This window comes from Syngnathus typhle, linkage group LG12 (assembly GCF_033458585.1).
Source record: "Syngnathus typhle isolate RoL2023-S1 ecotype Sweden linkage group LG12, RoL_Styp_1.0, whole genome shotgun sequence".
Classification (NCBI taxonomy): domain Eukaryota; kingdom Metazoa; phylum Chordata; class Actinopteri; order Syngnathiformes; family Syngnathidae; genus Syngnathus; species Syngnathus typhle.
Window position 1 is genome coordinate 11,966,638 of NC_083749.1, and position 23,131 is coordinate 11,989,768.

The following is a 23,131-nucleotide window of genomic DNA, read 5'->3' on the forward strand; positions in this document are numbered from 1 at the left end:
ATGGTTGTTGGGGACTACTATGGACAAGTAGTTGAGTGACTTTGAAGGAAGAATGATTTTGAGTAAGTTAGATGCTAGGAAAAAAAGAAAAAAAAAACCAAATACAAACAAAAGAAAAATAAAGGTTGCTTTTGACAGGAGTTGCAAAGAACAGAGGAAGAACAGTCCTTGACCCGGCATTTGCGTTTGGCGGTCGTCAATGTGGTTCCAAGACCTGCGTCTTGTGGTTTGTTATTTGTAAAATGTGGCCGTTGTGATCCTACCAAACAGACATAAGTGATTTGTGCTTTTGTTGTTTGTTGTAATTCGTTTGTGGGAGGACTGCAGGAGCTTGCTCCTTCAGTGTCTCACCTGTGCCTTCTTGCCTTCCATTGTCTCCACTGAGACTGGACTGTGGAGGGGGGAGTGTGGTATTGTGGTGTGAAAAGGGTGTAGGAGCCGGCTCCTGTGGTGATTGATATTGTAATTTGATTGTGGGGGAGACTGATGTAGGTGTGGGGCTCTGGACTCTGCGGGTAGCTATTTGCTGGGTTGGCGCGGGTGGGGAACGACGGCATTGATTGTCCCGGTACTGGCCAGGCTGGGATAAATCAGTATGAAAATGCCGGGCCTCCCCCTCTTGCTTCCCTTGCTGTGGCTGCGCCCGGAGTGGGGTCGTACCCACTCCAGAGGTGTGCTGAGTGCGTGGTGGCAAGTGATATTGAAGCAGGGTGATGCCTTGGGAAGGTGTGACAATAGTTGCACAAAGGATAAAAGGCACTGAGGAAAGAAAAAAAAAGAAAAACGAAAAAGTACAACCAAAACGTCAAAAAAGAGGATGGCGTTTGCGCAGCGTTGTTTGTTGGTATTGTTTGTGAGCTGTGTCTCTGCTGTTATTGAGTTGTCTGTGTGTTGTAAGTGTTATGTGTTAAAAGGATGAAATTGGCTAATATAGGTGCACTAAAGAATTTATTAGTCTGTAGTCTATCTGATTTGCACCGCAAAACAAAACGATTTTGTAAAGGTGGGGAAAAAAAAAAAGGCGAGCAATTTGTTTATGGGCAGAAACTTTAATGCCTAGCCTTGATTAAACAAAATTTGAGAGATGGAAAGGACTGAAATGAAATAACGACATTTCAAAGCTAAATTTAAAATTTGAGAATAAGAGAGCGATTGAGTTAGTTAAAGTTAAGAAACTACAACAGTTAACTATTATATTACTTTACCAGCAGTTATTTTGTTGATTTTTTTTATTTTTTTCTTCGATTGGTGGATTGGGTTGTCACGTTGAGAAAGGAAAAGAAACGATACAAATGGGCAGCTGTATTGAGCCATGGTGTTGTCACGTGCCGTTGACACCTGGCTCAACAGGGGGGATGGAAGGGCAGTTCAGTTAGCTTTACACAACATATGAATTTGATTCATATTCAAAACGTTTATAATTTTTTTTGTAGAGCTTGTTTAACATGTGCTAAACACAATCCACAGGGTTATAATGCCTGGTCATAATAGATGCATTCTCAAAATGGATTGAATTGGCTTCAAAATATACAGTGAATGCCTTAACAGTGGCAAAAACGTTATGTAAAGAAATAATACCTTGTCAACAACTGCTGCAGATGTTAAAGAATGGAATCAATATCTCTAAAATGAACGTGGATAATTTGTTTTAGGTGACTATAAGAGTAACTGGTAAAAGAAACAATTGATTGCTAATGGCAAACCAAGCTGCAAAGAGAGAAAAACAAAAAATAAAAAAAAATAATGAATGTCATGTGTATGGGTTCACGACCAATTCTTTATGTTGTACCGTTGCCAGTGATAAAAGATTGTGTGAAATCTGTCACGTCTACTGATTGTGAAATGTGCGACAGAGTGTTCTATATAATATCCGTTGAAGAAAAAAAGAAAGAAAATAAACCATTGCTTTTAGAGAATGTAGTCAACCAAAATTGTATATGACATGCCAAGATCTGGGAAAAAGCTGGAAAAAACAAAAACATAATATCTTTAAATTTGAGAGGCGGCGATGATCTGACTGAAACTGATGCAATTAGAGTCCCCAGAGGAGTTCCTGATTAATAAGAACTAATTGACCAAATTGCAGCGGGATGGGAGTCCTCCATTTGCTGCTGGTGTACGATGAACAAGAACATTGACAGGATAAATTACATCCATTACAAAATGCAGAAATTGGACAAACGGACACAAGCGGGACTTGAGGCAGTGCACGAACAGCTAGCCACGCCTTCCCTAATGTCAATCCAGAACCGCAATGCTCTTGTTATGTTGTCTGGGAAAGGAAGGGTCTGCGCAATGTTCAGGGAACAATGCTGCACCTTCATCCAGAATGACACCGCCCCTGATGGGAGCCTGATGAAGGTGATTGCAAGCTTGCAATCCCTCAACACGAGGATGAAAGAGCACAACAAGTGGATGACTGCTTTTGGGAAGTATAAAGCCCTTGTGTCCTCAATTACTGCTATACTCACCTTGTGTGGATGTTGTTGTATTCCATGTCTCCGTGCTCTGTATAATCGTCTTATCACTACAGCAATCTCGCCCATGGACGACGAGATGGCCCGGGTATGCCTAATGTCTCAACGGCAGCATGTTGATGATAACGATGATGATGATGCAGTTTTTGCACTTGAGTTTACAGACTTTTTCCCAGATCTGTGTGTTTCCGAATGATGATGTCGCAACATTTATCCTTTTTGGTGGAAATATCTGTGCTCATACTTGTGATCCGACAACTGAAGATCAAGAGAAGTGGTTGTTTTTGGTAATGTAAAAATTGAGCAAATGTGTGATAAACAGGAGGGAAATGTTGGAATAATTTAAGGGAAGCCTTGGCCTGCCAGACCTGTAGGCCTTGTCTTTACGAGTTTATGGCTTTCCTTTTATCTAGGTTCTTCCTCTTTAGTGACAGGGATGTCTTTTGATCCCTGTCAGTCATATGTATCCTTCAAGTCCTTATGTTATCTGTGTCTTTTTGTTCCTGTAAGAGGCCTTCACTAATACTGAGCTGAGCTTATTTGCATAGGCGAAATCTTCTTATTTGGTTCAAAGAAATTTAATTCCTTTTATCTAACTGTAGGTTTGGTTCATAGATTGTTGTTGGTCAGAACTGTTTTTCTTTGTTAAATGTTATATACAGTTTGAGGTAGTTGCGTACAAGTTATCCTATATTTACTTAATATTTGTTTAAGGAACTGCATACCAGTTATCTTACATGTGCTTAATGTGTGTTGAAGTGTTTAGGACAAGTTACTTATTATTATTGTTTGTCAATTTACTAAGTAGATCAAGTCTAGCCAAGGTTTAGTTCCATTGTTCCACAGGAAAGCGGCAATTCAAGTTATCTGATCACACGCGAGGACGAGTCAGCAACCATGAGAGAAGAACAGCTGGTTGAGGAAGGAGGACAGAATCTGCGGGCCGACAATGAAGTGCTAATTCACACCACACTACATTCCTTAGCTAATCAACGTTGCTACAGACACAATCTTCCCTCCCTTTGGTGTAGCAATGCCTCTGTAACCAGGGCAACCAAAACAGTGATGAGAGGAGCAGAAGAAACATCTCAAATGACTAATGCAAAGGTTGCAGAAAAGGTGCTGTTTTTTGCTGTTTTCCGGACGTGCTGCTGTCCTTTCGGTGGCGGATCCAGGTAGGGATTTGCTCAGGAAACTACTGCGGATACGGAAGCAAAAACCGAGGTCCAGATCACCCCAACGTTCTGGCTGAAGGTTCCAAGAAGGAGGGGGACGGAGCCTGCGTGGACTGGACCCTATAAATTGGTGGAGCGCATCTCACGTGCCGTCCAGCTGGCCGGCAAAGGAGATACGTGGTATCATCTGTCCCAGTGCGCCCCAGTGAAGGGTTCCTGCAAAGAACCAGATCCGCCATCGACAGCATCCCCGCCCCCAGTTCATACAGAGGCAGAATAATCCTTTTCCCCCTTGGTGGCCAGATAGTCCACCCTGAGCCACTGAAGAGAACGACCGCGCAGCAGTTGTTTCCAAGTTCTCCCCGGACGGAGCAGAGCTGCGACGGGGATGAGAATCGTGCTCACTCTCCACCAGTGGGCGTGCCAAGCCCCCAACGGCTGAACAATCACGAGCAATTTTTGTGTTGAACTGTTATTATTGATAGCTTTCTGGTCGCCTAAGGCAGAGGGACCGTGTAACTCTTTTCCTGCATTTAATCTGGCCGCAGGTTTTTAAGTTACACACAAAATTTGGACTGGAGTATTGAGGGAAAACCTCATCTTCACTGAAAGTTATTGCTGTCATTGTATTTTCTTACTTATGTTTGAGTGATCGGGGTTGACATAATCATATGATAAAACAGGAGGGATATGTTAGGGTTTGCAGAATATCTTCATCGTATGATTATGTTGGAATGTAACCTGTAATAATTTAACTAGCTTGTCCTGTCTAGACAAAAGTAGTTGACCAAAGTGCTAAGATATTTTTAACGGATTGACTAGACGCAGAGGAAGCAATCAAAGTTGCTTTGTTTGCAGAACGTCGTAAAAGGCCCCCTGTTATGCTTTGATCAGCAGGGGAGCGGATTCACCCCATCCTGTGTTCCCACACCCCCACTTTCAACCCCACTCTGTTTCTCTCAATAAATATGCACCTAAAAAGGCCTGAGTCAGACTTCATTCGACCATCGCTGTAAGCACAGCGACGAGTGAACTCTCCGCCTGCAGGTGTCTAAAACGACTAACTTGTCTCCAGTGTGGTTCTTGCAAAATAAGTTAGAGTGAGCACCACCCTAACACTGGCTTTCAATGTGGCACCGTTGTGTGGCAGCCTTATAAGAGCCTATTGAGTTGCGCTCATGCCAACTGTGTCTTTTATATACCTGCTCTGTGGTATGAATACTGCTGGGGCCTGAATTTCCCCACCCCCGGGATCAATAAATGATCAATCAATCAATCAATCAATCAATCAATCAATCAATCAATCAATCAATCAATCAATCAATCAATCAATCAATCAATCAATCAATATATACACAAATAGTACCTCTACTTACGAGCTTGATTATTTCTGCAATCAGGTTTGTAAGTAGAAATGTTTGGAACTAGAAGCAACATTTCCTATAGGAATCAATGTAAACGCAAATACCTGCCAGACTATCCCAAACGTCACACTGTTTGCCCTATTACGCTGTGAAAAATGCACAAAAAACAAAAACAATAGTTTTCTTTTTTATTTTTCAAACCTTTATAACAAAAAATAAATGTCACTTCATTCTTGACCTCCTAACTTTGCTTGGGGAGGGGGGAATCTGTTGTAATGTTCTAGTACCTAATACCCCTGAGAAGACACAGAAAAAGTCAGGCTAATAAATTATCGTATGCTTTTATGTATTTTCTGCAACGTGCTCACGTATGCGTCATTATTTTTCGGTGCAATCAATGAGTTTTCCGATTGCGTGAGTGGTCATTGATTGCATCTCACGCAGAACACGAGCGATAACTTAAGAAAAGAAAACTCACTTCTTAAGATGGAAATTGACAAACACAAAAGTGTGTTCTTCGTGTTTTCATTGAAAACAAGCCGATATTGTCTGCTGCACGGCAACGGCTTCTGCATTTCACTCAATGCATGTGCACTCCTGCAGCAGGGATACCAATACTCAGGGGGGCTACTGTGGCATCACACTGGCCATACTCCGTTGCGAGCTCGACGATACGCATGCCCCTGCCATGTTCCTTCATGAATTTGTGTTTTATTCAATAGTCTGAGAGACATACTCTACTACACGACTTGTTTTTCCACACTGCTAACGCACCATGGTTTGTATTTTGTATCGGTCCTCCCACACAACGGGACCTCCTGCAGCACAATCTACATACTCACCTCTCCCCACAACTGCTCTGTCCACACCTCTATCATCGTTGTCACCCACTCACTCTCTTGCAGAGGCCGCGCCCGCACTCCAGGTCCGCGAGGAGGAAGTGCGCCAGATGTTCCGGAGACAAAAGACCAGGAAGGCACCGGGCCCAGACGGCGTGTCACCTTCCTGCTTGAAAGTCTGCGCTGAGCAGCTGGCGCCCACCTTTGCACGGATCTTCAACCGTTCTCTGGAGCTGTGTGAGGTGCCCTCGTGCTTCAAGAGCTCCACCATCGTTCCAGTGGCCAAGAAGCCCGCCATCACAGGTTTGAATGACTATAGACCCGTCGCACTGACATCTGTGGTCATGAAATCGTTCGAGAGGTTAGTTCTGAACCACCTGAAGGAGGTCACGGGCCCCCTGCTTGACCCCCTCCAGTTTGCCTACCGGGCAAACAGGTCAGTGGATGATGCGGTCAACATGGGACTGCACTACATCCTGCACCACCTGGACACCCCAGGAACGTACGCCAGGATCCTGTTCGTGGACTTCAGCTCGGCGTTCAACACCATCGCTCCTGACATCCTCCAACAGAAGCTCATCCAGCTTGCGGTGCCTGCCTCCACCTGTCAGTGGATCACCAGCTTCCTGACCAACAGGAGACAGCGTGTGAGGCTGGGGGGCATCACATCTGACACCCGGACCACCAACACTGGAGCCCCTCAGGGGTGCGTCCTCTCCCCACTGCTCTTCTCTCTCTACACCAATGATTTCTCCTCAGGTGACTCTCCTGTGAAGCTCCTGAAGTATGCAGACGACACCACTCTCATCGGACTGATCCAGGACGGTGATGAGACTGCGTACAGACAGGAGGTGGAGCGGCTGGTCCACTGGTGCAGTCAAAACCATCTGGAGCTGAACCCGCTCAAGACCGTGGAGATGACAGTGGATTTCAGGCGAGACCCTTCACCACTTTTACCCCTCACTATCCGCAGTAATAATATTCTCTCCACAGACACCTTCAAGTTCCTGGGAACCACAATCTCTCGGGAGCTGAAATGGACCGGCCACATAGACTCTGTCCGGAAGAAGGCCCAGCAGAGGCTTTACTTCCTGAGACAGCTCAAGAAGTTCGACTTGCCGCGAGAGCTTCTGACGACCTTCTACACTGCCATCATCCAGTCTGTCCTCTGCACCTCCATCACTGTCTGGTTTGAATCGGCCTCCAAACAAGACAAGCACAGACTACAACGGACAATCAGAACTGCAGAAAATATCATTGGAATCAACCTCCCATCTATCCAAGACTTGTACCATTCCAGGACCAGGAATCGTGCAAGGAACATCTCTACAGACCCTTCTCACCCAGGTTGCAGTCTGTTTGAACTACTCCCCCCCGGGCGGCGTTATAGAGCTCGGTACGTCAAAACCAGCAGACACAGAGACAGCTTCTTCCCCCAGGCTGTTGCTCTGATGAACTCACACCAGTTTCAGAGACATTACTGTGCAATAACATCCTGCTCTTCACACCTTTTTGAATTTGTCTACACTGTTTTTGCCATTATTCACATGACCTGAATGTTGTTAGTCACCTAAATGTTGAACAGAGGGTGTGTTTTTACCGAAGTCAAATTCCTTGTTTGGCACGCTCAAACATGGCAAATAAAAAACTCTTGAATCTTGAAAAGTTCGTAAGTATAGGCTTTCGTAATTAGAGGGACCGCCTCCCCTGCCATCATGAAAAGGGGAAAAACAAATTCAATTGTTTTTATTATAAAGTCATTTTCCTTTTAATGTCAATAATTTTGTATCATTTTGAACCAAAATGGCTCAATTACTACAGTTATTTTAAAACCGAAGACGATTCGCTCGGAGGAGCCAACGTCGTGTCTAGCCTCCTCTGAGGATTGTGCAATCACGTGGCTGCGTATGTTGACAGGCTATGCAGTTAGACTGAACTGAACTAAAATCACTGAATTTTTATAGTTATGTTAAATCCGAAGTCGAGTCGCTCAGAGGAGGCAACTTCCTGCCTTGCCTTCTCTGAGGATTGGGTAATCACATGGCTGCCTTTGCTGACAGCTGTCTAGGCTATGCAGTTAGACTAAACTGCTGTCTGTCTCTATGTGGCTGTTTAAGTGTTCAAACACTGTGGCTATATTAACTAATTTCCATAGTTAAGATGATGTAAATAAAATCCAGTGTTTTTTGTCATCTGTCTGTAACGTTGTGTTTCTTTAGATCAGGGGTGGGCAATTCCGGTCCTCGAGGGCCGGTGTCCTGTATGTTTTATAGGTCTCACTGCTGCAACACACTTGATTCAAATGATCAGGATTGTTATCCAGCTTCTGCAGACCTTGCTAATTATCTGACCATTTGAATCAGGTGTGTTGCAACAGGGTGACATAGAAAACATGCAGGACACCAGCCCCTGCTTTAAGTGAACAAAACGGCTTTGAAAAGAGACCCAACGGAAGCAAAGAAAAAAAGTTCTCCAGCCTTGGGAGCGCTAGTGATCCCAGGATGCTTCATGCGCCCACCTGTAGAATAAGTGATCTCCAATTCAAATTTACAGTGAACAACTGAGGAGCAGTCGTCCATTTATTTCGTTTTACATTCATTTTTTTTACGTTTTATTTTACAATGGAGGATTACATGTGCATTGGGGTGTGACATCAGTGGCCCTCCCCAGTCATGAACCTCACCGCACGTCACTGATATAGGCACACGTTTGGTCGTAAGGATATGAGAGCAGGTGTGTGTAGTGTACATGAGTGAGTCTTTGGGTGTGTGAATGTGATTCTTGTGTGTGTGATTATTGTATGAAGCGTGTGAAGGGTGTGTGGGGAGGTGTAGTGTCTGGTGTGTGTGTGTGTGTGTGGGGGGGGGGGGTTCTGCAACAGACAGAAATACAGCTCAACTTCTGACGTCACACAACACGACGGCACACATTACATAACTGACTAGAGTAACGGTTCCACTATACTAAATAACCATGAATGAAATACTCTCGGCAACACACCAAACATAAGTCATCGAGACAACAAAATACATTTGCTGGGGACCGTTAGTCGCCGTACCGCTGCGTAACGGCTACTCGTACGATGCGAAGAAAACTTAAAGGAGCTATCAATCAAACGGCTCACACACGAAACAAACCGCGATCAGAAAAACGGCACAACAGTAGACAGTAGTTACAATGAAATTTACGCATATACTCACTTTGTGTCAAAGACGCACACGATCACAGCAACACACTCAGTTGATACCAGCAATTTTCAACTTACCGCTGCGCACAAGCTCCAACAACCTGAGGTAACTCACGCGACACTTAAGGCGCAGTGACGTAACTGTCCAAAATTTTAACATCAACATAGGAACCTTTCTAACAGTTTCTCCATTTTCTGTTATCGCTTCTCTTATTTTTTTACCACTATTTTTTATTTTTCTTCTTCGTGCTACTGCTATTTTCATTTTTCTTTTTTGTGATACGGGTTCGCTTTGGCCTGGAAAGTTAAGTTCAGCATTCAGTTTAAAGATATCTGGCGCCATTTAGCGTTGTGAATGGGTATACAGTCTAGACCCTGGATGTAAGACGACCCCCACCTTTTCAGTCTTATTTCAATGCAAAAAAACACCGTCTTATATTTGGGCCAATACGGTACTTCAGCGCTCTGATCTGGACTGGTCTGGTATTCTGGATATGATCCGTTTTGCTTTCTATAGATTTTGCAGTTGGACGTCCAAGTCCCTTGTTTCTTGCTTTCCTTCTTCAGTTGACAGCCTTCTTTGGCGCCATCACTCTTGGATTTTTGTGGCTATAAATGTTGGATTTTTCCCATTTTCTTTCTCTATCTGCTATCACAGGCCACATAATCTATGCAGACTGATTGTTGTTTTTTGTCTTGTCACCAACAGTTTACAGCTGTATCTTGGAGTGTCCTCCTCCCTCGGCAGCCTAAACTAACCTAATAATCCAATTAATTTAATTAATCACATTTAAATCTCATATCTGATAAAGGTCCCAAAATAAAGATTTTGAATTCTTGGACATGACAAAATTGTAGTGTATGAATAACCCGGCCGGATCATACCAAAGACTATAAAAATGGGAACCACCGCCTCCCTGCTTGGCACTCAGATTCAAGGGTTGGAATTGGGGGGTTAGATCACCAAATGATTCCCGAGCGCGGCACTGCTGCTGCTCACTGCTGCTGCTCACTGCTGCTGCTTACTGCTCCCCTGTCCCCCAGGGGATGGGTCAAAATCACACGGGGATGGGTTAAATCAGGGGTCCCCAAACTTTTTCCTGTGAGGGCCACATAACTTTTCCCTTCTCTGATGGGGGGCCGGTGTCAGTTTGTAACAGAAAAAGTGTGACGATCGTAGGGGAGCTTAAAATTTTTATTGTTTTCCAGAAAGCCACACAGAACCAAATAACGGTTATTTAATAACCCTTTCCAGGTTCTTTACAGAAAAAAAGTCAGGAAACAAATAATAACACTATTAATGAAATAAATAATAACTAAATAACCCTCTCTGAGTTCTTCACAGAAAAAACAGGAAATAAATAATAACTAAATAATAGGGGTGTAAATCGCGGGTTTTGTCACGATACGATATCATATCGATACAAAGAACTACGATACGATATTTGCCAATATCTTAAAGCCTGCTGCGATTCATTCACGATATATCGCGATATAGTGCTCTACGATCGATATATTTTTTTTTTTAATAAAAAATATAGAACAATATCCTGATTTATAACAATTCATACGCAAAATCAACAAGGTACTGCAAACTCTTTATTTAGGAAATTACAAGAGTATTGTAGTATACAAAGTGTTTATTTTAACACTGAACTTTGATGTCGTGTTTTTTCTTTAAATGTGCGGCGAGATTTGTGGTCCTTGAATATTTGATCACCACATGGCAGGATTTACAACCTGCACGTGTCTTGTCCGTTGAGCCATCTTTTCTTTGCAATCCAAAGTGCTTCCAAACGAATGACTTGAAGCCTAAAAGGGAGCAAATTTCCTCGTCTTTTTGGACACTAGCCATAGCACCAGCCCAGGAGACGCGTACTAGTTGTCGACTCCCCTTTCATGTGCGTGCTCTGCTCACAACACAACATGCGCGCACTGCTCCCGGAAAGAGGAAGCGAGCAACAATGAACTGGATTTCAAAATAAAGTCGCGTCTAACGTCCGAGGTCAAACACAGCAATATAAATCGATGTTTACGTTTAGCATCGATGCCAATAAATCGTAGAGCATTATATCGATTAATCGATGTGTATCGATGAATTGTTACACCCCTACTAAATACCGTTTTTCTTCCGTGTATAATGTGCCCCCATGTATAATACGCACCATAAAAATGGCATGTTGATGCTGGAAAAAAGCCTGTATCCATGTATAATACGCACCCAATTATTATTATTATTATTATTTTTTTTATTATTATTATTATTTTTATTTTTTTTAAGTCCCAATGATCGTCACACACGCAGGGAGGCAATGGGTCCCATTTTTATGGTCTTTGGTATGGTCTTCACTAGGCTGGATGTATTTTTCTTTGTTGGCGTTGATTTCTCCGACTCCCCGTAAAGGCACCACCGCGATCAGTGCGGACATGTGAAAAAGGCGTGCGGACATGTAAAAAAGGCGGCTCTGTATGGGAGAGACGTTGAAGAGGAATAGAAACATCCTTGGAAACCAAAACTTGCCCCTCGTCGTGACTCGGAGCCGCAACAAATGTTTCGGATTTGTGTCGGGTACATTGTGACAGCAAACGAGCAAGTGATCGAGCAAGCGTCTGATACGAGAGCATTGCGTTCGTATGGAGCGTGTTTGAAGTGAACAGCAGAGACGAAAGGAAAAAGGCGAAGTGTTGTGAAATAAAAAATTACCTGTAATACGTATTTTGTTATTTGCTGATTGAAACTGCTAATTAAACTGTGAATTGAAACTAATAGGAAGAAAACAACTCTCGCTCTTTATATAGCTGACGTGTCTTGCGCATCCGTTCTGCGCATCGGATCCATAGTGCGCATGCACAGTTATACTGCCTCAGTATGACGTCCGGTCCGCGATGGAGATTAAAAACCAAACAATATTTGACAATAACACACCATCAAGGATTGCACCGTCGCATCAAACGATGTGTCGTCAATTATGAATTTTACTGACTAAGTGTGTTGGGCAGGATGGCTGAATGCGATGCACGATTGACAACGAACAAGAAGAAAGGTGATTTCAAGTTTTATTTCGAGGGAGATTTGTCATGTCTCGTCCCCAGTTTTGCTATGTGTCTAGGTTGCAATAGTTTCTGTTCGCCTCGCCCCTCCCTTCCTGTGTCACCTCAATCAATGTAACGTGTTTTGTATTTAAGTCCTGTCTGCCCCTCGCTCACCGTCGGATCATTGCATGTGTTACTGTCATGATGTCTGTTTGGTTTCTGTTCCTGTCTTTGGTAATGTCACCCTGTCTTTTTGTTCCACGTCTTTGTCGGTCAGTCCTGTCGTTGGTTTTGTTGTACCATGATTTTCTTAAAAAAAATAAATAAATAAATAAATAAATAAAAATTTAAAAAATAAAAATTGTACCCATGTATAATGCGCACCCCAGATTTTAGGACAATAAATTAGTTAAATTTCGCGCATTATTTAATGAAAAAAACGGTAATACTTTTGTAGGTTCCAGTAGGCTTGTAGACACCGCTGTCTTTTTTGTTAAAGTTTGCTAGTGCGTCATAGTCTGGAGTAAAATTTGTTGTGGCAATTCTTAGGCGAGATCCGAGGTGTTGGTCCGTTTACCTCGATCTGTGACGGGTTGATTTTAATGGAAGGATTCCGGGGGAAGGTTTGTGGGTGGCTTTAGCGCAAAACTGCATCTGAAAGCTCAGCGCGCGAATTACAAGAATGCTGTCGTCACAGCCCACGCTCTAAATTCGGGACTGATACAAATAGAGCCCGAGTGCGCCATGTCCGTACTACTGAGTACGTACACGCACTTGTGAGTGTGCACCGAGCTTTCCAACACGGCTTCCGGTAGTAAATGCGCAGGCGAGCGCTTCCCCATCTACTGGGGAAACGCAGTCATTGCAGGCAAGATTCAAGATTCAAGAGTTTTTATTCTTGAATCTTGAATTGACTTTAACTTTAACGCAGTGCTTCTCAATTATTTTCTGTTACGCCCCCCCCTAGCAAGAAGAAAACTATTCGCGCCTCCCCCCCCTCCCCACCGTGACTATCCTAACTTGTCTTGTAAGTCGTAAAATGTTGCACTGTCGCAAACGTGACAGAAGTAACAATGAGAGCGCCACTGCCCCCCGCTGTAGTAGATGCGCAATTACACTTTATTCTAGTACTGCCAAAAAAAAAGCCTGTTCCCCAGGGTCACACGCGCCCCCCCAAGTATAGCACCGCGCCCCCCAAGGGGCTTTAACTGAAGATGAGGGAATTTGAAATCCACATTTTCATTAGTGGAGTGTACTTGATAAAATATTGTTTTTTTCCGTGTATAGTGCGCCCCCATGTATAATAGGCACCCGAAAAATGGCATGCTGATGCTGGAAAAAAGCCTGTACCCATGTATCATACGCACCCAATTTTTTTTAATGAAATTTTTCTTTTTTTTCCCAATGATCGTCACACACGCAGGGAGGCAATGGGTCCCATTTTTATAGTCTTTGGTATGGTCTTAACTAGGCTGGATGTAATTTTTTTTTGTTGGCGTTGATTTCTCCGACTGCCCGTAAACGCACCACCGCGCTCCGTGCGCGCACGGGAAAGAGGCGTGCGGACGTGAAAAAGGCGGCTCTGTATGGGAGAGACGTTGAAGAGGAATAAAAACACCCTTGGAAACCAAAACTTGCCCCTCGTCGTGACTCGGAGCCGCAACAAATGTTTCGGATTTGTGTAGGGTACATTGTGACAGACAGCAAACGAGCAGGTGATCGAGCAAGCCTTGTCTGATACGAGAGCATTTCGCTCGTATGGAGCGTGTTTGAAGTGAACAGCAGAGACGAAAGGAACAAGGCAAAGTGTTTTGAAATAAAATATGACCGACCTGTAATACGCATTTTGTTATTTGCTGATTGAAACTGCAAATTAAACTGTGAATTGAAACTAATAGGTGGAGTGTAGTTGGTTGGCATAATTCACCCGGAACCTAAGTTCACGTTGCGGTGGGATGGTTTAGAGGTGTGGGAGTTTCCTGTTTGGTTTAGTTGGTGTTAGGATCTCGAGGGGAAAAGAGTCGGCCCGTGGTTGAATGAAGATAATTATAAATGTCATTAAAACAACTGCCGTTGGCACCCTCATTTGTCACTCCGCCTCAAACTCCAGTCCTTGCACACCACAGGAGAACTGAACTCTCGCTCTTTATATAGCTGACGTGTCTTGCGCATCCGTTCTGCGCATCTGTAATGGCGGCCTCTGTATGACGTCCTGTCTGCGATGGAGATTAAAAAACAAACAATATTTGACAATAACACACCATCAAAGATTGCACCATCGCATCAAACGATGTGTCGTCAATTATGGATTTTTTTGACTAAGTGTGTTGGGACAGGATGGCTGAATGCGATGCGCGATTGACAACAAACAAGAAGAAAGGTGATTACAAGTTTTATTTCGGGGGAGATTTGTCATGTCTCGTCCCCCAGTTTTGCTATTTGTCTAGGTTGCCATAGTTTCTGTTTGCGTCGCCCCTCTCTTCCTGTGTCACCTCAATCGATGTAACGTGTTTTGTATTTAAGTCCTGTCTGCCCCTCGCTCACCGTCGGATCATTGCATGTGTTACTGTCATGATGTCTGTTTGCTTTCTGTTCCTGTCTTTGGTAATGTCACCCTGTCTTTTTGTTCCACGACTTTGTCGGTCAGTCCTGTTGTTGGTTTTGGTGTTGGTTGGTTCAAAAAAAAAAAAAAAATTTAATTTAAAAAAAAAATAATAATATTTTTTTTTGTACCCATGTATAATGCGCACCCCAGATTTTAGGACAATAAATTTGTTAAATTTTGCGCACTATACACGGAAAAAAACGGTAGATTAATTTGAGAATATCAGCACACTTACTAGGCCAGGTGCCTAGTAAATTAGGCCGTATTGGCCTGAATATAAAACGATGTTTTTTTGCATTGAAATAAGACTGAAAGAGTGGGGGTCGTCTTACCTTCGTGGTCTAGACATATAACCATTCACAACGCTAGATGGTGCCAGATATCTTTAAAGCGAAGTTACGTCACCGCGCCTTAAGTCTCACGTGAGTTACCTCAGCTTATCGCAATTGTTGGAGCTTGTGCGCAGCGGTAAGTTAAAGGTTGCTGGTATCGACTGAGTATGTTGCTGTGATCGTGTGCGTCTTTGACACAAAGTGAGTATATACATTTCGTTGTTACTACTGTCCACTGTTGTGCCGTTTGTCCGATCGCGGTTTGCTTTGTGTGCGTGCCTTGACTGACAACTCCAGCACGCTCCTTTAAATTTGCCTCGCATCGTACACGCATGACTACAGCCGTTACGCAGCGGCACGGCGACTAATGGTCGGCAGCAAATGTATTTTGTTGTTTCGATGACTTATGTTTGGTGTGTTGCCGAGAGTATTTCATTTATGGTTATTTAGTATAGCGGAACCGTTATGCGCTGTTAGTTATGTAATGTGTGCGTCTACTAGTGTTGTGTGACATCAGAATTTGAGCGTTGACCTATGTGCCGTATTTCTGTCTGTTGCAGAACCACACACCCCACACACGCGCACACACACACCACACACACACACGCACACACACACCACGCACCCCCCCACACACACACACACGCAGACACAAACGCACACCACACACCCTTCACACGCTTCATACAATAATCACACTCACACAAGAATCACATTCACACACCCAAAGACTCACCCATGAACACTACAGACACCTGCTCTCACATCCTTACGACCAAACATTTGCCTACACCCTTTTGCCAGTTTGCCTGTATGCCCCTATGAGCCACAGTGCCTGTAACTTTTTTTCCAATAATTCAGTAAAGCAATCAAAACTGAACCACGTCTTCCCTCCTGTGTTCTGACAGACAGCCGGGGGCGAAAAGAGCATAACCATCCGAGCCAACCCCCTATACAGTCCTCAGGCTCCCCAACAATAGCGGGCGCAGTTTGCATTATTTTATTGCAATGTTTTTCCTTATTCAGATTTGTCTCAAGACTACAGTTACAGTTAGAATTCACTTTGATGGTTGTTTTATCACAGTAGATTGGTTTATTTACATTTCAAAAACCAGAAGCCATTAATTTACAAATGTGATTGCACTTTAGTTTACATATTTAAATGTTCAGATATTAAAATGTGATACAGTTTTTGCATGATTTGAATGAGGCAAAATAACATGCTTTTTCTCTCGAATATATTGTTATAATGAAAATTAAATTTGGTGTTCAAAAAGTCTTTTTTCAAACTTGAGTCAAAAAGTCTTTTTTCAAGCTTGAGTCTTGAAAAAGAGGGGGTCGTCTTATAGTCAGGGTCGTCTTATATTCGGGCCAATACGGTAAATTGTGCAGCTACCTTTTTTACATGAAATGAGGAAAAGTTCTGAATTGGTGAATAAGTGCATCTTGGAGTTAGAACATCAGCATTACCTTTATTTCATACTTATCAGCACTTAGGAGGATGTAATCACCAGGACTGTGCACCACAGACTCCACTTCACTTTTCTGTAGTATAACCTGCATGAAAATTAACATGATTTTAGGGTCCTTTTATAAAACCCTTCTGATACACGTGATCTTAAATTATATCAACCCTTGTGGACCATCAGGTATCGGCTTTTTAGTAATACCCAAAGACCCACAGTGAGGGATCGTTCCAAGTATTTGGTCCTCTTAATAGCCCCGGAGTACGTCAGGGCCACGGAAAGCTAGTCTAGTCTTTAACTGATTATGATGCCATTGCTTTATGTGTAGCATTTATCTGTTTTTTATTATTCCAATATAAGACATAGCAATTTATTGAGAGTTTGAGTTAAACTTTTATTTATATACTGTTCATCTTAATATGTTTTATACTTTTCCCTCTGTTGTTAACTCTTAATATGTGTCCTCTCTGCATCCATTGCAGCCTGGTCATCCTGGAAGAGGGATCCTCCCATCCGTGGTCTCTTCTCAAGGTTTCTCATTTTTCCTAGTTGGAGTTTTGAGTTTTTCCTTGCCCTCCTGGGAGTTTAAGATCAGGGGATGTCTGAGAATATTTGTCAGTTTTCACACGTCCTGGGTGTTGATAGTTACCTAAATGTTGAACGGAGGCTATGATGTACCGAAGTCAAATTCTTTGTTTGGCACACCCAAACATGGCGAATAAAAATTCTCAAATCTTGAATCTTGATTTTATATGTTTTCTCTGTTATTAACTCTTATTGATTTTACTGTTTTTTAATTTTGTCCGGTTCCCCAGTTTGATGCCCTGACCACTGGCGTGCACACACACGGCAATCAAAAGTAAAATGAAAATAAATGAAGAGTCACTTTAGTGCAACACATACAAAAACATTATATTGTGCAAAGGAGGTTGCATGATATGGATGAATCATCAGGGTGTGGCGTCTGATGAGCTTGGTGCTACCCCACGTGTTGAACTTAAAAGTAATCATCTGTGACCAGATAATCATCGGCCAGAAGATGGATACAACCCTAGATTTATTTTGCAAATGTTTTTTCTGACAAGGCTGATGCAGCTACCCAGTTCATGCAAAAATATCCAGGCAAATTCTATTTGTGGTCTATTAATTAGTGGTCTGATTATTAGAGCATCATGTTTTCATAGACTAGGGTATCTACTCAAGTATCTTGTTTAAAATAACAGTTAACCTGATCATTCTTATTTAGTTTTTATTAGATTTTCCGTATTATCTGGACTATAAACCGTAGCTGAATATAAAACGTACAATCTGAAATTCGAGGAAAATCATATTTAAAATCGTTCATATATAAACCACACTGGACTACAAGACTCGGGTGTTTTAATGTTTAATTTTCATATGTAAGAGATTATGCACAAATCATCATGTATCATTAAAATCCATCCATCCATCCATCCATCCATCCATCCATCCATCCATCCATCCATCCATCCATCCATCTTCTTCCGCTTATCCGGGGTCGGGTCGCGGGGGCAGCAGCTTCAGGAGGGACTCCCAGACTTCCCTCTCCCCAGCCACTTCATCTAACTCATCCCGGGGGATCCCAAGGCGTTCCCAGGCCAGCAGACATAGTCTCTCCAGCGCGTCCTGGGTCGTCCCCGGGGTCTCCTACCGGTGGGACATGCCCGGAACACCTCCCCAGGGAGGCGTCCAGGAGGCATCCTGATGAGATGCCCGAGCCACCTCATCTGGCTCCTCTCAACGGGGAGGAGTAGCGACTCTACTCCGAGTCTCTCCCGGATGACCGAACTTCTCACCCTATCTCTAAGGGAGAGCCCGGACATCCTGCGGAGAAAACTCATTTTGGCCGCTTGTATCCGGGATCTCGTTCTTTCGGTCACGACCCATAGCTCGTGACCATAGGTGAGGGTAGGAGCGTAAATCGACCGGTAAATTGAGAGCTTTGCCTTTTGGCTCAGCTCTCTCTTTACCACGACGGATCGGTACAGAGTCCGCATTACTGCCGACGCTGCACCGATCCGCCTGTCGATCTCGCGCTCCATCCTCCCCTCACTCGTGAACAAGACCCCAAGATACTTAAACTCCTCCACTTGGGGCAGGATCTCATCCCCGATCCGGAGAGGGCATTCCACCCTTTTCCGATCGAGGATCATGGACTCGGATTTGGAGGTGCTGACCCTCATCCCAACCGCTTCGCACTCGGCTGCAAACCGCTCCAGTGAGAGCTGGAGATCACAGCCTGAAGAAGCCAACAGCGCCACGTCGTCTGCAAAAAGCAGAGACGGGATGCTGAGGTCCTCAAACCGGACACCCTCAACGCCTCGGCTGCGCGTAGAAATTCTGTCCATAAAAATTATAAACAGAATCGGTGACAAAGGGCAGCCTTGGCGGAGTTCAACCCTCACTGGGAACGAATCCGACTTACTGCCGGAAATGCGGACCAAACTCTGGCATCGGTGATACAGGGACCGAACCGCCCTTATCAGTTGGCTCGGTACCCTGTACTCCCGAAGCACCCCCCACAGGACCTCCCGAGGGACACGGTCGAACGCCTTTTCCAAGTCCACAAAACACATGTGGACTGGTTGGGCGAACTCCCATGCACCCTCGAGGATCCTGCTGAGGGTGAAGAGCTGGTCCACTGTTCCACGGCCAGGACGAAAGCCACACTGTTCCTCCTGAATCCGAGGTTCGACCTCCCGACGGACCCTCCTCTCCAGCACCCCTGAATAGACCTTACCAGGGAGGCTGAGGAGTGTAATTCCCCTGTAATTGGCACACACCCTCCGGTCCCCCTTCTTAAAGAGGGGAATTACCACCCCAGTCTGCCAATCCAGAGGCACTGTCCCCGATGTCCACGCGATGCTGTAGAGACGTGTCAGCCATGACAGCCCCACAGCATCCAGAGCCCTTAAGAAATCCGGGCGGATCTCATCCACCCCCGGGGCCTTGCCACCGAGGAGTTTTTTAACTACCGTTTTTTTCCGTGTATAGTGCGCAAAATTTAACCAATTTATTGTCCTAAAATCTGGGGTGCGCATTATACATGGGTACAAAAAATTTTTAATAATTTTTTTTAAAAATTTTTTTTTTTTTTTTTTTTTAGAAAACAAAACCAACAACAGGACTGACCGACAAAGACGTGGAACAAAAAGACAGGGTGACATTACCAAAGACAGGAACAGAAAGCAAACAGACATCATGACAGTAACACATGCAATGATCCGACGGTGAGCGAGGGGCAGACAGGACTTAAATACAAAACACGTTACATCGATTGAGGTGACACGGGAAGAGAGGGGCGACGCGAACAGAAACTATGGCAACCTAGACACATAGCAAAACTGGGGACGAGACGTGACAAATGTCCCTCGAAATGGAACCTGAAATCACCAAGTTTTGGTTTCCAAGGGTGTTTTTATTCCTCTTCAACGTCTCTCCCATACAGAGCCGCCTTTTTCACGTCCACACGCCTCTTTACCGTGCGCGCACGGAGCGCGGTGGTGCGTTTATGGGCAGTCGGAGAAATCAACGCCAACATAAAAAATTACATCCAGCCTAGTTAAGACCATACCAAAGACTATAAAAATGGGACCCGATGCCTCCCTGCGTGTGTGACGATCATTGGGACTAAAAAAAAAAAAAAATTCATAAAAAAAAATTCATAAAAATTGGGTGCGTATTATACATGGGTACAGGCTTTTTTCCAGCATCAGCATGCCATTTTTAGGGTGCGTATTATACATGGGGGCGCACTATACACGGAAAAAAACGGTACCTCAGTGACTTCAACCCCAGAGATTGGAGAGTCCGCCTCAGAGTCCCCAGGCCCTGCCTCCAGAATGGAAGGCGTGTCGGTGGAATTGAGGAGGTCTTCGAAGTATTCTCCCCACCGACACACGATGTCCCGAGTCGAGGTCAGCAGCACGCCATCTCCACTGTAAACAGTGTTGACGTTGGACTGCTTCCCCCTCCTGAGACGCCGGATGGTGGACCAGAATTTCCTCGAAGCCGTCCGGAAGTCATTCTCCATGGCCTCGCCAAACTCTTCCCACGCCCGGGTTTTTGCCTCAGCAACCGCCGAAGCCGCGTTCCGCTTGGCCATCCGGTACCTGTCAGCTGCCTCGGGAGTCCCGCAGGCCAAAACGGCCCGATAGGACTCCTTCTTCAGCTTGACGGAATCCCTTACCGCCGGTGTCCACCAGCGGGTTCGGGGATTGCCGCCACGACAGGCACCAATGACCTTACGGCCACAGCTCCGGTCGGCCGCCTCAACAATGGAGGCGCGGAACAAGGTCCACTCGGACTCAATGTCCCCCGCCTCCCCCGGGACATGGGAAAAGTTCTGCCGGAGGTGGGAGTTGAAGCTCTTCCTGACAGGGGATTCCGCCAGACGTTCCCAGCAGACCCTCACAGAACGTTTGGGTCTGCCAGGTCGGACCGGCATCTTCCCCCACCATCGGAGCCAACCCCCCACCAGGTGGTGATCAGTTGACAGCTCCGCCCCTCTCTTCGCCCGAGTGTCCAAAACATGCGGCCGCAAATCCGATGACACGACTACAAAGTCGATCATCGAACTGCGGCCTAGGGTGTCCTGGTGCCAAGTGCACACATGGACACCCTTATGTTTGAACATGGTGTTCATTATAGAAAATCCGTGTCGAGCACAGAAGTCCAATAATAGAACACCGCTCGGGTTCAGATCGGGGGGGCCGTTCCTCCCAATCACGCCCTTCCAGGTCTCACTGTCATTGCCCACGTGAGCATTGAAGTCACCCAGTAGAACGATGGTGTCCCCAGAAGGAGCGCTCTCCAGCACCTCCTCCAGGGACTCCAAAAAGGGTGGGTACTCTGAACTGCCGTTTGGTGCATAGACACAAACAACAGTCAGGACCCGTCCCCCCACCCGAAGGCGGAGGGAGGCTACCCTCTCGTTCACCGGGGTGAACCCCAATGTGCAGGCGCCCAGCCGGGGGGCAATAAGTATACCCACACCTGCTCGACGCCTCTCACCGTGGGCAACTCCAGAGTGGAAGAGAGTCCAGCCCCTCTCGAGAGGGCTTGTACCGGAACCCAAACTGTGCGTGGAGGCAAGTCCGACTATATCTAGTCGGAACTTTTCTGCCTCGCACACCAGCTCGGGCTCCTTTCCAGCCAGAGAGGTGACATTCCATGTCCCAAGAGCCAGCTTCTGCAGCCGGGGATCAGACCGCCAAGGTCCCTGCCTTTGGCCGCCGCCCAGCTTGCAATGCACCCGACCCCTTTGGCCCCTCCCACAGGTGGCGAGCCCATGGGAAGGGGAACCCACGTTTCCTTTTCGGGCTGAGCCCGGCCGGGCCCCATGGGCGAAGGCCCGGCCACCAGACGCTCGCCTTCGAGCCCCGCCTCCAGGCCTGGCTCCAGAGGGGGGCCCCGGTGACCCGCGTCCGGGCGAGGGAAAACGTGGTTCAATAATTGTTTGCATCATAAGGGGTAATGTGAGCCGTGCTTTGTCTGGCCCCTCACCTAGGACCCGTTTGCCATGGGTGACCCTACCAGGGGCATGAAGCCCCAGACAACATGGCTCCTAGGATCATAGGGGCACGCAAACCCCTCCACCACGATAAGGTGACGACTCACGGAGGGGATCATTAAAATCATGAAAGAAATTCATAGATTAACCGCAGTGGACTATAAGCCCCAGGCTTTAAAGCTTGTGCAAAAAGTGGCGTCTTATAGACCGGAAAATATGGTAGTTATGTTCACACTAGTTTTACCCATCCATGCATTTTCTATACTGCTTGTCCTCATGGGGGTCGCAAGCGTGCTCGAGCCTATCCCAGCGGTCATCGGGCAGTATGCAGGGATACCCTGAACCGGTTGCCAGCCAATCGCAGGGCACACAGAGACGAACAACCATCCACACTCGCACTCACACCTAGGGGCAATTTGGAGTGCTCAATCGGCCTACCAAGCATGTTTTTGGGATGTGGGAGGAAACTAGAGTGCCCGGAGAAAACCCACGCAGGCATGGAGAGAACATGCAAACTCCACACAGGGATGGTCAGAGGTGGAATCGAGCCCACACCCACCTGAGGTGGACGTGCTAACCAGTGCACCACCGAGCCGCCCCACACTAGTTTTAGTCTAGCTTTAATCGCTTGAAAATCTGAGCATTTTAGTCATTTTTATTTTCGTTAGAATTGTGCATACATATTTAAGTTTTAGTTGTCAAAAATGACATTTTAGTGTTTTTAGTTTTAGTCAATGACAGTTAATGACATTTTAGCAGGAACACTTTAGCTAAAGGTGCTTCTAATCAACAGCCAGTTAAATGAGCTCATTCACCTGCTGGTTGAGGAGAAGCATCCGTATGTAAAGACAAAAGTTGTTTCACAGGCTGCGTCCTCCAAAGGCTGTTTTTTCAGCCACTCTTTTGTGATGTAATTTCTGGCACAAAAAGACCACACATGGTGACCAAATTTATGTCGACACACACGACCTTTAAATCCCAACTTTAAACATATCTTTCTTTTCCATAGCAACGGGCCCTGAACAAAGACTGCATTTTTTTTTAAAAATTCTTCAGAACATATAAACACAACAGTCAGTCGGTTGTATCGACTTTTGCAAATAGGCCAATTAGCCATATT

The 23,131-nt window shown here is 45.2% G+C and overlaps 1 protein-coding gene across 8 annotated transcripts in view; it reads right to left on the minus strand.

Moving 5' to 3' along the window:
- Window positions 1-23,131, minus strand: part of fbxw2 (F-box and WD repeat domain containing 2) — a 133,775-nt gene that overhangs the window by 18,942 nt on the left and 91,702 nt on the right. For 7 of the 8 annotated variants that reach the window (XM_061293887.1, XM_061293884.1, XM_061293886.1 and 4 more), the window contains one exon: window positions 16,483-16,569. The exons of the other annotated variant lie outside the window; for it this stretch is intronic. In XM_061293887.1, coding sequence (XP_061149871.1) covers window positions 16,483-16,569 — 87 coding nt within the window. The remainder of the gene's footprint in view (window positions 1-16,482; window positions 16,570-23,131) is intronic. 8 annotated transcript variants of the gene reach the window in all.